General features: G+C 33.1%; 2 protein-coding genes across 3 annotated transcripts; both read left to right on the plus strand.

Annotated features, from left to right (window-relative positions):
- The first annotated feature begins 3,419 nt into the window (after positions 1-3,419).
- Positions 3,420-10,015, plus strand: LOC107912091 (glyceraldehyde-3-phosphate dehydrogenase, cytosolic). Its single transcript, XM_041105532.1, has 13 exons — positions 3,420-3,553; positions 3,640-3,663; positions 3,763-3,863; positions 3,995-4,110; positions 4,225-4,324; positions 4,505-4,558; positions 7,666-7,758; positions 7,839-7,899; positions 7,975-8,072; positions 8,355-8,497; positions 8,734-8,817; positions 9,484-9,573; positions 9,679-10,015. The coding sequence occupies exons 1-13, from the start codon at positions 3,550-3,552 to the stop codon at positions 9,731-9,733; spliced, it is 1,023 nt and encodes a 340-aa protein (XP_040961466.1). The 5' UTR covers positions 3,420-3,549; the 3' UTR covers positions 9,734-10,015.
- A 740-nt stretch (positions 10,016-10,755) lies between these two features.
- Positions 10,756-15,677, plus strand: LOC107910908 (uncharacterized). Of its 2 annotated transcripts, none has more exons than XM_041105534.1 (8): positions 10,756-11,732; positions 12,716-12,883; positions 13,079-13,177; positions 13,271-13,375; positions 13,473-13,592; positions 14,318-14,452; positions 14,576-14,863; positions 15,207-15,677. In XM_041105534.1, exons 1-8 carry the CDS (start codon positions 11,250-11,252, stop codon positions 15,504-15,506), a joined length of 1,698 nt encoding a protein of 565 aa, XP_040961468.1. In that variant the 5' UTR covers positions 10,756-11,249; the 3' UTR covers positions 15,507-15,677. The 2 variants fall into 2 exon arrangements, with proteins under 2 accessions (XP_040961468.1, XP_040961467.1); XM_041105533.1 differs by having other exon boundaries at positions 10,761-11,732; positions 14,573-14,863.
- The last annotated feature ends 316 nt before the right edge of the window (positions 15,678-15,993 follow it).

Below are 15,993 nucleotides of genomic sequence, written 5' to 3' on the forward strand. Positions count from 1 at the left end.
ATTGTACGTGAATTAAATGGAAATTTCTAGTGATATGATTTAAATTATGAGCATGAGAAATTGCGAATTGAATGAAATGGAAATGAAGCATTAAATTGCATGAGTATGTATCGGGTCTCGCAGGCCCTAATTATTATGATTATAATATTTTGAGGATATATTGTGAAAAGTTATAGAAACATGTTAATTATTTTTGAAAGTTTTAATTTTGATGAAATTTTATAACTCGGTTAAATACGTTTACAAGTGTATGTGTTTTGGTAATGCCTCGTACCCTATTCCGGTGTTGGATACGGGTAAGGGGTGTTACATATATAAAATATAAAAACTTTATTCAAAAAATTAAAATTTTATAATATATCAATTGTATAAAATAATTTAAAAATATCAAATAAAAACATTATATAAAACATAAAAACAATAGAATTAAAAAATATATAAAATTTAGTGAATTTAAAAAAATTATAGCATATCAATTACATAAATTAAATAATTATAAAACATTATATAAAACAAAAATATCTCCAAAAAAATTCTAAAGTTTAATAAATAAATATTAAAAGGTGAATGCAATAAATTACATTAAATTAATAAAATTTATTTTAAGAAGTTTTCTTATTTAAATTAATCAATTTCGATCCAATTACACTAAACTAAAATTTTAAAATAATATTTTAATTTTATTGATATTATTGTTATTGTAACATAAAATTTATTTTATGTAGCAATATTTCAGTATTAGGTTAACAATAATTTATTTTATGTAATTGTCTTGTTTAATTATTAAAAGGTATAATTGTTTTTTTGGTCTTTCAACTTTATAAAAAAATCATTTTAACTCTTTATTTAATTTCTTTTTAGTCTTTGAACTTGTATTTTTTGTCAAATCACCCAAAATAGATGAAAAAAATTAACATTGGTTAACTTTGTTGACATGGCATACACGTGAATTGCCATATAAATGACATGTCAACATTTAATTATTTTTATATTTAATTATTTTTGATAATTTTAATGATTTTTATTTTTAAAATTTAAAAAATTAATTAAGTGTTTATGTATCATCCAGATATATGTCATATCAACAAAATTAAAAATGTTAAACTTTTTCATTATTTTAAGGTGATCTAATAAAAAACACAAATTTAAAAGCTAAAAAACGAACAATTAAATAGAAAGCTAAAATAATTTTTTTATAATGTTTAACAATTAAATAAATCATAATACTTTAATAAAAATTAACAATTACGTTAAATTAAAAATTTAAAATGGTATCTTAAACATTCTAAAATATAAAATTATAAAATTAAAAATTACGAATATAAATCTAATAAGAACTTAGCTATACCACAAATTTCATCCCGAAGTACAACCATTTAGTTTGCTCTATTTTATGCCACTTATTGTCTCCTTTTGTATCCATGCAATGTCTTTAGTCAACCCCGTTATTAAATATAAAAAAGTCAACCCCGTTATTACATTTACATATAATGATGGCTTTTTATATATCAAATAAAGAAAAATTTCATAAATTATTGAATATTTTCAATGTATTAAAAAAAATTGTCATTTAATTATATTAATTTTATTTAATATAAAATATTTAATGAAAAAGTGTTTAACAAGATAAATAAACAAGAACTTACATTTCTTTACCGAGGAACTTGAGTAGAAAAATAAAAAGGAAAAAATATTTTCTTCATTCAATTTAGAAGAATTATTTCCTTTTCACTTTTCAAGCACAAGTGGGCTAAAATTGGGCTATTTAGCCTTAATTCGAACTCTGGTCCACCGACCCACCCAAAAGAAAATTCCACTAGAGAAAGAAGAGGTGAACACGTGTCGGCCATATAACCAGCGTGTCCTAAAACATGACGTGGGAAGCAAATAGCCACCGAAACGTATTTTTCTAGACTTACCTATATTAAAATGCGATTCGATAATCGACAACGATCCCTCGCCCCACGTTAGCATGACCCCTTTTTACCTTTCCCGATGCCTTTAATCAACGGTTCTGATATCACTACGCGTCATCTCCCATTTCCGGGTCATCGAATCAAACAACGTTACAATCAGCGCATCAATGCAATTTTTTTTCCACAGAAACAATTGGAAGTGTCTAGTTTAAGATAGTGAGTATTATTTTATTAAAAGTAACATTGTATAAAAATTATATAATCTTTGGCCCTCAAATTCTCAACTGGTTTTACTTTGATATTTCTATTTTTATTTATTTATTTTGAGACTTGATGTTATCAATTAAATTAAATTCTCTTAAATTTTGATTTTTAAAAAAATTTAATAATGTGACCAATGTTTTTGGAATATGATTAAATTAGTTTGTACTAATTTAACAAAGGGGTTAAAGCGATTGAATTGAAAACTAATCGAAATCTGTAAGAATAAAAAAAAATTAGGGCAAAAACTAGTAGTTGAATTGATTTAATTATTTTTAATGAATTTTAATTAATTAATTAATTATTGTTGATCTAATAGTTGAACCGGTCAAATTTATTGAATTGAGAACCATATGTTTGATCAATTCAACTTTTGGTCGGATTATTAAAACATTGTATATGACCGAATCATCATATGAAATTTATATAACTTTTTATTTTTAAATGATGATGTGGCATAATCTCAAAGTGCCACATCATCAAAATTTTGTAATTTTTAAGTTTAACGACCGAAATAAATCTAGTTGCTAAATTTAAGTGCTAGAATAAAAAAAATTTACAGTATTAAAGTAAACTCAGTTATTAAATTGAAGGGCTAAAAATATATTATCCTAAAAAATTTAAGAGATATAAGTGGTTTTTTTTGCTTCAATTCGTATGATGTGTAATATTGCCGGCTATTTGATTTCCCGCTTAATTCCATTTGGAAAAGGAAACTGGTAGAATAATTTTTGGAATAATATTAAATTTAACATTTAATATTTATATTTTTATTAAATTGATTATTATTTTTTTGAGTTAAATTTGATTATCAACTTTTAAAAAAAAGTTAAATTTGACTATCAATTTTTTGAAAATGAGTTAAAATGATTTTTTTAAAATCAGAATACCATCTGAAATGTTAAAAATTTAAACATGACAACTTACATGACAATCTATATTTCATGTTTTTTTTTTATATTTTATATTTTTATAATTTTTAAATTATTTATTGACGTAAAATATAAGATAGATGATATTATGTTAACATATTGTACATATTGATTAATATGTGAATTTTTATGTGAACAATGTTAAAAGTTTTTGTTTTTAATCTTTATTTTATTAAAAAATAATTTAACTTTGTTTTTGGAAGATGAAGTGTTTAATTTAATTCAAAAGGATATTAAAAGCTAAATTAACAAAATATATATATATATATAAAACTAAATTCATTATTATGCATAATCTTTAAACTAAACTATTAACTGAAGTAGACTCACTTTTCATCTAATTTAAGAATCGTCTACGCCATTTCTGTATTCCACTGCTCTGCGCACTCAGCTTTTGAACAACACTCCTCTTTCTCTCCGTTCTATCCCTGTCTATACACATGGGTAATTATTATAGCCTTTTTTCCTCTACTTTTAGAATTTTATCTATTATTCATCGTTTAGTAATCTCTTTCTCTTTTTTTTTTCAGCAAAGGTGAAGATCGGTATCAACGGTACGTCGTTCTACGATACAAACGATTTTATTTGTTTCGATTTTGATCTTTTTCAAATAGGATGATCTAATCCATTTTTTTTATAAATGAATAAACTAGGATTAGGTAGGATCGGTAGGTTGGTGGCTCGAGTTGCTTTACAAAGAGACGATGTTGAACTCGTCGCTGTTAACGATCCTTTTATCACTACTGATTACATGGTATTGCTCTTGTTTGAGTTATTTCTCTCTTTTTCTTTCAATTTTTCTTTTTCTAATAAGCTCTGATTTTTTATAGTGGATTAATATTATTTGCTTTGTCTTTTGTTTTTTCTGGTTATCTGTTTTGTTAGACATATATGTTCAAGTACGACAGTGTTCACGGGCAATGGAAGCATCATGAACTCAAAGTCAAGGATTCGAAGACCCTTCTGTTTGGCGAGAAGCCAGTCACTGTTTTCGGTATTAGGTATTTGTATTCGCTCTTTAATTTTCGGAGTTTTTTAATATTAACCTTTGTTTGTGCACTATAGATGAGTCACCGACTCACCGCTGAGTGAATTGTGTTTTTATGTAACTTTAGGAACCCAGAGGAGATTCCATGGGGCGAGACCGGAGCTGAATACATTGTTGAATCAACTGGAGTGTTCACTGACAAAGACAAGGCAGCTGCCCACTTGAAGGTATTCTATGATTTATTTGTTTCTTCGTGTTGGATTTCTTCTATATTGTTTGAATTATGAATACCCTGATCCATTTATGAATGCTTTACGTTGAATTGTAAGTTCCTTTGCTTTTGATTTATGTTGTATTAAAATTACACGCTGATTTTCTCACGTGATGTTTGGTTGATTGCTTATCAGGGTGGTGCTAAGAAAGTAATTATATCTGCCCCAAGCAAGGATGCTCCCATGTTTGTCATGTTGAAAAGTCAACAAAGGTAGGAAGCAACTTGTTAAAAAGGTTGAGCAAGTTGCACCGAATGTTGAAAAGTTGAATGGGATAATTGCAATTTTGGTCCCTAATTTTTTAGGCCATTTGCAAGTTAGTCCCTGAACCTCAACTATAAATAGGCCTTTTCATTTTTCATTTCAACCATCCCAACCAATCTTTCTCTCTTAGTTTTCTCTCTTCTCCCATTTGAGAATTCTTAAGGAATTCTATTTGTTTGTAATATTTTGGAGATAGTAAAGTTATCATCTGGTGTTAGTGCCCGAGGACGTAGGTATAATTTACCGAACCTCGTTAAAACTCTTGTGTTCTTTTTTGTCCTATTTTTCTTTCAATATTTGAGGGTATAATAGTAGTATTTAATTGTGCTATTAAATTACTATAGAAGGGATATTCTGACTAAGGAAAGACTTGGTATTTAAGAGATCATTGTGATCCACCTCTCTTCCCTGGGAATTGAACTTTGTGTGATTTTTTAGTACAATAATTTACACGCTTCCGACCCTATTGGAACAACAAGTGGTATCAGAGCCGAAGGTTAATCGTAGTATGCTCTGTGGTTGCAGTTTAAACTGATCTTCCACATCAGAAAAGATTTCCTTAGGTATATTGAAAGATTATGGAGAAAACGGTCGGTGTAGGAGCTTCAACATCGTCCATGTGGACAAGACCGACAATTGCAAATGCAAGATTGGCCGTGGAGATCTTTGATGGCACGGGCCATTTTGGTATGTGGCAAAGTGAGGTTCTAGATGCCCTTTTTCAGCAGGGTCTAGACATTGCCATTGATGAAGAGAAACCAGATGATGTACAGGAGAAAGATTGGTTGGGATGGTTGAAATGAAAAATGAAAAGGCCTATTTATAGTTGAGGTTCAGGGACTAACTTGCAAATGGCCTAAAAAATTAGGGACCAAAATTGCAATTATCCCATTCAACTTTTCAACATTCGGTGCAACTTGCTCAACCTTTTTAACAAGTTGCTTCCTACCTTTGACTTTTCAACAATCTCCACCTTGAAGATTTGATTAGGATAATCACATCTTCACATACTTCCTTCAACTCCCCAAATTCGATAAAGCTATCTTTTGTAGTGCCTCCAAATGCGCTCTCGAGCGCCATACACCTAAAGGTGCTCAAATTCTCAGGATGTTAATCAAGTTCAAACAATGATTAAACTTGATTGTTGTTACCACCTTGGTCATCATATCTGCGGGATTATCTGCTGTCGGAATCTTCTGAAGTAGAATTTTTCCTTTTTCAAAGACTTCCCGCACAAAGTGATATCTTACGTCGATATGCTTGGTTCTTGAATGATAGACTTGATTTTTCGCTAAATGAATAGCACTCTGACTGTCACAATATAGACTAATGTGACTTTGAACAACTCCCAAGTCTTTCAATAATCCATTAAGCCAAATAGCCTCCTTAACAGCTTCTGTAACTGCCATATATTCTGCCTCTGTAGTAGACACAGCTACTGTAGACTGTAAGGTAGACTTCCAACTCACTGGGGCTTTCGCAAGAGTAAACAGATACCCCGTAGTTGAACGACGTTTATCTAAATCACCAGCAAAGTCGGAATCAACATATCCAACTACAAACTGACCAAGTGCTTCATCCTGTTCAAAAATTAAACCAACATCTACGGTTTTTCGAAGATACCGTAGAATCCATTTCACAGCTTGCCAATGTCCTTTTCCAGGATCATGCATATACCTGCTCACAACTCCAACAGCTTGTGAAATGTCAGGCCTCGTACACACCATCGCATACATCAAACTCCCAACTGCATTAGCATATGGGACTTTTGCCATATATTCTCTTTCTTCTTCAGTTTTCGGAGATAATTGAGCACTAAGTTTCAAATGAGAAGCAAGTGGGGTACTTACATGTTTTGTGTTTTCATTTACACCAAAACATTGTAATACCTTTTTCAGATATTGCTTCTGATTCAAACAAAGCTTGCCTCTCTGTCTATCTCTACTTATCTCCATGCCGAGAATCTTCTTGGCCTCACCTAGATCTTTCATCTCGAACTCTTGATTCAACTGAGCCTTCAGCTTATCTATCTCATTTTGGCTCTTCGAAGCGATTAACATATCATCAACATACAAGAGTAGATAAATGAAAGATCCGTCATGCAGCTTCTGCAAATACACACAATTGTCATATTTGCTTCTTGTGTACTTCTGCCTTCTCATAAAGCTATCAAATCGCTTGTACCACTGCCTCGGGGATTGCTTCAATCCATATAGCGATTTGTTAAGCTTACAAACCCAATTTCTACCACCAGCATCTGTGTATCCTTATTTCCCGCAGATATGATGACCAAGGTGGTAACAACAATCAAGTTTAATCATTGTTTGAACTTGATTAACATCCTGAGAATTTGAGCACCTTTAGGTGTATGGCGCTCGAGAGCGCATTTGGAGGCACTACAAAAGATAGCTTTATCGAATTTGGGGAGTTGAAGGAAGTATGTGAAGATGTGATTATCCTAATCAAATCTTCAAGGTGGAGATTGTTGAAAAGTCAACAAAGGTAGGAAGCAACTTGTTAAAAAGGTTGAGCAAGTTGCACCGAATGTTGAAAAGTTGAATGGGATAATTGCAATTTTGGTCCCTAATTTTTTAGGCCATTTGCAAGTTAGTCCCTGAACCTCAACTATAAATAGGCCTTTTCATTTTTCATTTCAACCATCCCAACCAATCTTTCTCTCTTAGTTTTCTCTCTTCTCCCATTTGAGAATTCTTAAGGAATTCTATTTGTTTGTAATATTTTGGAGATAGTAAAGTTATCATCTGGTGTTAGTGCCCGAGGACGTAGGTATAATTTACCGAACCTCGTTAAAACTCTTGTGTTCTTTTTTGTCCTATTTTTCTTTCAATATTTGAGGGTATAATAGTAGTATTTAATTGTGCTATTAAATTACTATAGAAGGGATATTCTGACTAAGGAAAGACTTGGTATTTAAGAGATCATTGTGATCCACCTCTCTTCCCTGGGAATTGAACTTTGTGTGATTTTTTAGTACAATAATTTACACGCTTCCGACCCTATTGGAACAACATGTCATGGGTGTTAATGAGAAGGATTACAAGCCGGAATATGATATTATTTCCAATGCTAGCTGCACTACCAACTGTCTTGCACCCCTTGCTAAGGTTTATCTTTGAATGCTATTCTTGATTGTCTTGATCCTTACACTTGACATTATATTGATTAATCTTGCCTTGAGTTACAGGCTATTCATGACAAATTCGGTATCATTGAGGGACTTATGACAACTGTTCATTCTATTACAGGTAAGCTTGGAAACAGAATTCTCACTTTTAAAGTAACTTAGTATGTTCTGTTTATCTTATTTTGCTCCTACTCAGCTACACAAAAAACTGTGGATGGTCCATCAATGAAGGACTGGAGAGGAGGAAGAGCTGCTTCGTTCAACATCATTCCTAGCAGTACTGGAGCTGCTAATGTTAGAATTGTGTCTAGATTGTAGCTTTAGAGTGTTAATACGAACTCAGACTTGTACTTCATAATTATTGTTCTTATATTTTCTAGAGGTTCATTTTTTATAAGATCTTTTCATTACAAAATAGAAAGATAATCAGTTTGATGAATTTCCCTTTCCAATAGTACGCATACAGGACCTTGATTTGCAGTGGGTTAGGTTGCTTTTCCTTGGTATCTCTCTCCATGTATACATCTAATGCAGCAATTCTAATACTTTTTTGCAATGAATTCTGTTTGTGACCAGGCTGTTGGAAAAGTGCTTCCTGCCTTGAATGGAAAATTAACTGGAATGGCTTTCCGTGTTCCCACCGTTGATGTTTCAGTGGTTGACCTCACAGTAAGACTAGAGAAAGCAGCCTCTTATGATGAGATCAAAGCTGCTATTAAGTAAGAGGAATATATTCTATCTTGTAGTTTAAAGGGTTCCCCTTTTGAGCTATTTTTATAATAGCTAGGGTGTAGCTGTCTATTCCTGTATGTTGTTGGCATATTCAATACTTTGGTAATGGTTAACATTATCTTATTAACTAAACGGTGGTGGAGTTCCTTTTCCAATTCTTTTCATACCCTTCTTTATTTACTTCTAAATTCTATTACACCATTTCTACTTTGTATTGTTATAGGGTGGCAGCCGAGGGAGAATTAAAGGGAATCTTGGGTTACACTGATGAAGATTTGGTTTCCACTGACTTCGTCGGTGACAGCAGGTAAAGATAAATGGACATCTACAATAACATTAGGGATTAACTCCTGTACTTCGTGCCAAACATATTTTAGCAGTATTGATATATTACCCCGAGTACATAAATTGTCAAGGGTGTGACTCTATGATGCATATATAAAAGATCATGTTATTATTTAGGTTGAAAGACTCACATAGATACACAGACCCCAAGTGCATAAATAATCAAGGGCGAGTCATCATTTTCTTTGGTTTTAATTTCTGGGTTCGAGTTAGTTTAATGGTGTAGGTGGTCTGATAAATACAAGTTAAACTAAAGTGATAATATGTGTGCTCGGTTATCCAGGTCGAGTATCTTTGGTGACAGCAGGTAAAGATAAATGGACATCTACAATAACATTAGGGATTAACTCCTGTACTTCGTGCCAAACATATTTTAGCAGTATTGATATATTACCCCGAGTACATAAATTGTCAAGGGTGTGACTCTATGATGCATATATAAAAGATCATGTTATTATTTAGGTTGAAAGACTCACATAGATACACAGACCCCAAGTGCATAAATAATCAAGGGCGAGTCATCATTTTCTTTGGTTTTAATTTCTGGGTTCGAGTTAGTTTAATGGTGTAGGTGGTCTGATAAATACAAGTTAAACTAAAGTGATAATATGTGTGCTCGGTTATCCAGGTCGAGTATCTTTGATGCAAAAGCCGGAATAGCTCTGAATGAAAAGTTTGCCAAGCTTGTCTCGTGGTACGACAATGAATGGGGCTACAGGTAATATATCCTGCAACGGCTTTAATAGATCATTTAAGTGCAGACAAACAACCTTTTATACCCTGATCGAACCAATTGGAAATTTATTTTGTATTCTTTTTGCAGCACCCGTGTTGTTGACCTTATCATTCATGTGGATGCTGTTTCGAAAGCTAAGTAAGTTGGTCGGCTGGATTGTCTCGGCAGCTGTATGTAATTTCACGGATCTATCCTTACCTTGTTCCGTATCTATGGTGGAGGCCATGAGTTTAAAGAAATAAAGCCTTGTTTAGAGTCTTGTGTCAATAGTTTTTTCCTCTTTATCTGTTTAAATGAAACGATAACTGAGTTTCTCCTACGTTTAATCGTTTCGTTGTCGAGGAAATTCGATTCTCCATGCTCTTTGTAATTCTCCAGGTATAATCTTGCTATACTAGTTTGAATAATATTTTTCCTTTTGAAACTCCAAAGTTATTAGCGATGAGATGGTCAGCAAATTGAATGACCCGACCCAAATCCGAAACAAACTTACGTATAAATTTGCACGTGGAGAGGTAATCTACATCAGAGGATCTAAGAAAATTTGCAAGTTGCATTTGGCAAGAGTCTTGTGATCATGTAGGTTCGAATTAATTATCTTTATATAAAGACACAAAATTAGTAGAACGGGGAGATCGATGAGTGTATATCATGAGAGTGGAACATGTGAAATTATGACTCAAATAATTTTATATTTTCTATTTGTTTGAATGAAGCTTGGATTGGCTGGTTATGATTAATGCAAAATTAAGTGTCTTGCTTTGTTCGGTGATAATTATTATAAAAGAAAGTGAAAAAAAAGCAGGGATTTTAAAAAACTTAAAAATATGGTATGAGATTTAGTTGTTTTTTTAGATTTTAAAATTTACATCTAATAATTAATATTATTAAAATTATTTTATTAAATTTAATTTCATTACAGCATTTTGTTTTAGTTATATGCAATAAATTTAAATCACCCCTCAAACTAAAAAATATATTGATTGAATTTTAAATTTATGAAAATTACAAGGACTGATGAGATATTTAACTACTGAAATGAGAGGTTTTGGAGTATTAGAAACGCCGCGAATGAATAGAAAAAGCGCAGGATTTTTGTATAAATTCTTTAGACTTCCAAGAATTATTATTTTGTAATAAATATTACAGTCGTGCGTGATTGTGAGTCATTAGTTTCAGTATTAAGTCGGTTTTAATTTAGATTATTATTATTTTGACGAATAATTTAGATTATTTTGATTTGAACTAATTGTATTTACATACTTGTAATTTTTTTAAAAGTAATTTAAAATGATTTTTAATGTCAGCTTTGAAGGGAGACCAAATTTTGAACCCGGTATCAGTTAAAACAGTTCATATTTTGAATTTCCCCTTTAATTTCGACCTCTCCGCCATTTTTTTTTTGCAAAGAATTGTTACTCCCTGTTTTCACTGCGTTAGCTACCTTCGTCATTGTTGAGCTGTACTTTCTCTATCTCTTTTCTTCTTACTGGTTTGTTTTCCCCTTCTTAGGGTACGTTCTTTTGATTTCGTGATTCGGAATTAAAAATCTCCAAATGATACTCTCTTTAAATCCCCTATAAATTCCATATTCCAACATTTTTCTACATTGTTCATTTCAATTTCGTTGTTTCTGCTCTCTGTTTGTTGTTCTTTCAATGGCAACTTCAGCTTTCAAATCGACTTCCAAGAGATCTTCACTCGGTGACTCAGCCGATGTCTCTTCTTCCAACCGCGCTTCCGTTCACCGCCGCGCTAGGAGTCTCAGCAGATTTTCGCGCCGTCTTGCTGACGACGACGACGACGAGACTACTCCGGCTCCAAAGACCAGTGGGAGAACCGTCAATACCGCCAGGGGATCGGGGTTACCGGAGATTAGTCTCGACGATCTCGCCATTGAGCTCTTTGACTCCTCCCTCAGTGGACGGTCGGCTTCGTGGAATGCTAACGTCAGAACCCGTAATGGCGAAGGAGGAGTAGTAGAGAATGTGGTTCAGAGAAGAGGACGATCAGTGTCCAGGCGAGGAACCAGTGGCAGTTCTGTAAATAGTGGTAGTGGAGGAAGTTTAACTTCGGACACTGCTAACTCCAGGAGAAGAAGATCGGTCTCGGTTGCTCGATATCAAATTAGTGATTCTGAGGTACTATTCTCGCCATTAGTATTTCTTTTGGTCGATTCCCTGTGCTCATTATTTAGAAGAATTCGTTGCCATATTAGAGTGTTTAGCTGTCTTAGGCTTAACGGTCTATTATAATTGTATAAATTGGATGTTGTAATGATACATTATCCAGAGATTGAACTTCGCTATCTGCTTACTTGTTCTGTGGGTGACTTTTGTTTAACTTAGACGCAAAAATCAATTTACGTGGACAAGCCAACTAAACTTTTATCACCCCTGGGCATGCGCTTTTAACTTCTCTCCTTAATGAAATTGCATGATTCAAGTGTTGCAAGCGCCATTGTTAAAGTTTACCTTCCGAATCTAGATTAAGTTCATTCATTGCATTCTTTTGAGGATTTCCATTATTTTGATGGCAAATATTTTCCCTACTTAAACAGTTGATGATCTTTGCTCAACCTTAGTAGTTTTGCATTGCATCTGAAGAAAGTAAATGGAGGATGCACTTGTAACATCTCCTTAATGACATTGCGTGGTTGAAGTTTAAAACTTAAAATACATCAGCCAAAATGAGAAAAAAAGGTCAGATTATTAAGTAGGGACTTATTGCCTCCCTTTCAAGTATTTCAAGTGTGATTGCTATGTTTATGTCCTGAATCTAGACAAGTTCCTTCTTTGTTGTTTCTTTTGAGAATTTCCATGATTTAGATGACAAATATTTCCCCCTAGTTAAGTGTATAATCTTTGAAGTTTGATCAGCTTATGTAGTTCTGCATTGCATTTGAAGAAAGTAAATGAGGATTTCTGAACTTTCCCAAAATTAGTCAAATAATTTTCTTTCACCTATATTAAGGATGAAGTATCATTGATTGTAGACAGTAACGTACTGGACTTGGTCAAGTTGAATAGTGTGGTTTGCTTTAAATAAGCATGGTGGTTTTTCCTATTGTACTGGGAACAATAATATGCTAATTTTATGCATTTCTTCTTCCTAAAAATGGCAGAGTGATCTAGATCATCCTCAGAACTCAAGCAACCGCGCTAGTATGAGAAGTTCCATTGGTGAAAACTATCAGATATCCTCGACTTATAAACCAACAGCTTCAAATAATAGACAAGGACTGAGAAGGTCTCTTAGCCAAAAGGACTTAAAATATCATGATGGTTACTCAGTAAGCTTTGTCTTTTACCTGGAAACAGGTTGTTCTAACTTTTATTTTTCACCAAGTAGTTAAGTGGTATTTTATCTAAGGATGCTGTTTAGTGGTAGGGTTAATCACTGTGCTTGGATCTGTTAGCATCTTTGGAAACTCATTCTAGTCAAATTTGTTTCATAAGCTTAATGAAATTTATGTCTATGGAATCAGAACCACACTTCTGCTTTAACTGATGATGATAGGGGGGATGCTTTTTCTAATAAAAGTGGGATGGAGAGGATAATACGAGCGGTTTATGCACAGAAAAAGGTTGGATACCTATTTTAGAAAATCATGATTTTTATAACTACAACTAGGAAGATGCTTGCTAATGCTCTCACTCTTGTATTTCCTACCTGTTAGGGAGAGGCACACCCCACTGGTGATGATGTGAATGGTGGGTTGTACGCTGCAATGCGGAAAGAGCTTAGACATGCCGCGGAAGAGATCAAGACACAACTTGAACAAGTTTGTAATTCTTCTATCTCCTGTTTTTTCCCTAAGATGAATTTGCTGCATTGATTTTATCTGCTAAACTTGTTGGATGGCCTCATGGTTTATGCAGGCAATGGTGAAAACAAAAAAGTCCAACATAGCAAGTGATGGAAGTTTGCATCTTGACAATTCTGGTTTTCTTCAAGCTGTGTCTACAATTAGAAGGAAGTGCATAACAGAATTGGAAAAGGTGCAATATTTACCATATATGTGATGTATGGTTATTTATATGACATACCTAGGAAAGGGTGTTTTAATTAAGTAATAAATACTTAAAATCCTTTTTTTTTCCTATGTGTACAGCAGGGTTGCTAGTTGCACCTGCGTGTGGCTTCTTGAGTCTTAAACTAGTTAGGCAGTGCACTTAGTAGAATACATTCTTGTTGTTGGAGATGTATTAGTTCCGCTTAGAGACTTAAGGGTCTGTTTAGTATTGTTTCTAAGAAGCAGTTTTGGGACAAAAAGCATCCCTAAACAAGCTGTTTTTTGAGAGAAAAAGTGCTTCTCCCAAGCCAAAAATTGGCCCAAAAGCACTTTTTTCAGAAGCTGAAAATTTTAGGTTCTCCCCAAAAGTGCTTTTTGGGAAAAAAGAACTTTTGAGAAACATTCCTAAACTAGGCCTTAATCCTGTAGGTTCATGATTACCCCAGCCAAACTGATGTCTCTTCCAGATTTTTACTTTATAACCAAAAATAAGGTTGCAATGAAGTGCTTTTGATGAAGAAATCATAATGTTCTGTAGTACTTTTGATGCATATTAACATGGTTTTTGATGTATTCTCATTAGCGGGCAATAGTACCCTAAATTACCTAGTACTTTTAACCTTGGATGCATTTTATTTCCTTAATTGAGGCTCTGCCCCTCAATCTGGAATACATAGATAATTGATTTTATTATTATTTTTGAATTGACAGACAGATAAGCGTAGACAAGATTTATCAGTGGAGATTCTGTTGGAGAAGCATGGCAGAGAGCTCTCTAAAATTGTCAAAGAATTGCTTTCCGAACCAAAGAACTCCATTGTAGAGAAATCATTTCGAACTAGAACGGTACAAGTTCCCCTCACACTCTCTGCAACAATGCATTATATTCTGATGTTATTTGATCTAAAGAAAGGGGATTGATAGTTCTTTTGATCGTTTAATCAATATACTAATTATTTCCCACAGAAGAGCCATGATCAAAATACAACGTCGAAGCAATTAACTGAGGAGGCCGAAAGGTATATTGAAGATTTCATTTCAAATGTTGAAGACACAGATATTTCATCATTAGATGGGGACAGGAGTGATACTAATTCAAGCATACGGGGGATAGCAAAGACACCAAATTTCCAGAGTCCAGCAGTGTTTAAATCCGTCCCTGTCGAAATGGATGGTGTAATGCTTCCTTGGTTACAGTGGGAGACTTCTAATGATGCTTCTCCATCATTGTTTGAGAATAAACCCTATCTTTCTCAGGTAATCTTGACATGCACATATGCTAATTGCCATTAGATATGTCAACATTTGGGTCACGTCGCGTCAGGTCTAGGTTCTATATTGAAGTTCCGTCATAGTTTCAGTCTAGGATGGAAATTCTGATTCTCATGCAAGTCTAATTGTAACATTTACTAACTATTACTTAGCAACTTTTGCATGTTGTTTTTATCTATGTTGCTTGGTTTCGAAGTTTCGTAATACATAGCTTTAAAGAAAATTAAAAATCCGGGTGACATATTAACAACAAAGGTAAACTTTTGTTGGTTATGTAAATCATCTTGACTCATTGTCTGTCTTTTTTCTTTTTAAATGTAAATAATAGGAAGCACCCAGTATTCAAGATCTGAGCAACCAATTTAGGAGCAGCAATGGGAGTTGGAGCCCAGCATTTAGCGATTGCCCTTCAGTAAGTAGTGGAGAAGATAGAGGGACTAAATTTGGAGAACAAGGAAGGCACCATAACCACACCAAATCTTCTTCAATTGGAGCCAAAACGACGCAGTTCGATGTGAATGACTATCTAAACACCAAAGGCAACGAGGCATTTTTGCATGAAATTTGGTGCCAAAGACGTAGAATTAGTTCGGGTGGTCTTCTTCTTCGTAACCATATTATGTTTTAGCTACAAATGCTCCTTTTATATTTATATAAACTATAGTAATTATCCTGTACAGACTACAGTTAATTAAATTTTTATTCTCGATTGCTGTGTGCTCGAATAATAGATAGAAAGTGTAATTATTAAAATAATAATTATATTTTTGTAATAGCAGAAAAAAAATAATTTGTTAGATGTGTTTTTCTGATTTTTTTTGAACAATTTTATTATTGGTTTTGATCATGTCTTTCTTTTTGTATTGGTAATAATGTTCATTTCAACTGAGTTAAGACTCAATCGATTGCCGCTAGTATAAATTGTAATTATACAATCATATAATAAAAGAAACAAATATGACTTAATCATAGTTATTTATTATTTATAATTTATTATTTGAGATTGATATTATTATTAATATAAGGGATATGGCTTTGAAATTATATTAATTACGCTTCTACCTAAAATCATCCCACGTAGCTTATAGTTACAACTATTTCAAAGCGTAATTTTT

This window comes from Gossypium hirsutum, chromosome D11, assembly GCF_007990345.1.
Source record: "Gossypium hirsutum isolate 1008001.06 chromosome D11, Gossypium_hirsutum_v2.1, whole genome shotgun sequence".
In the NCBI taxonomy this organism is placed as follows: domain Eukaryota; kingdom Viridiplantae; phylum Streptophyta; class Magnoliopsida; order Malvales; family Malvaceae; genus Gossypium; species Gossypium hirsutum.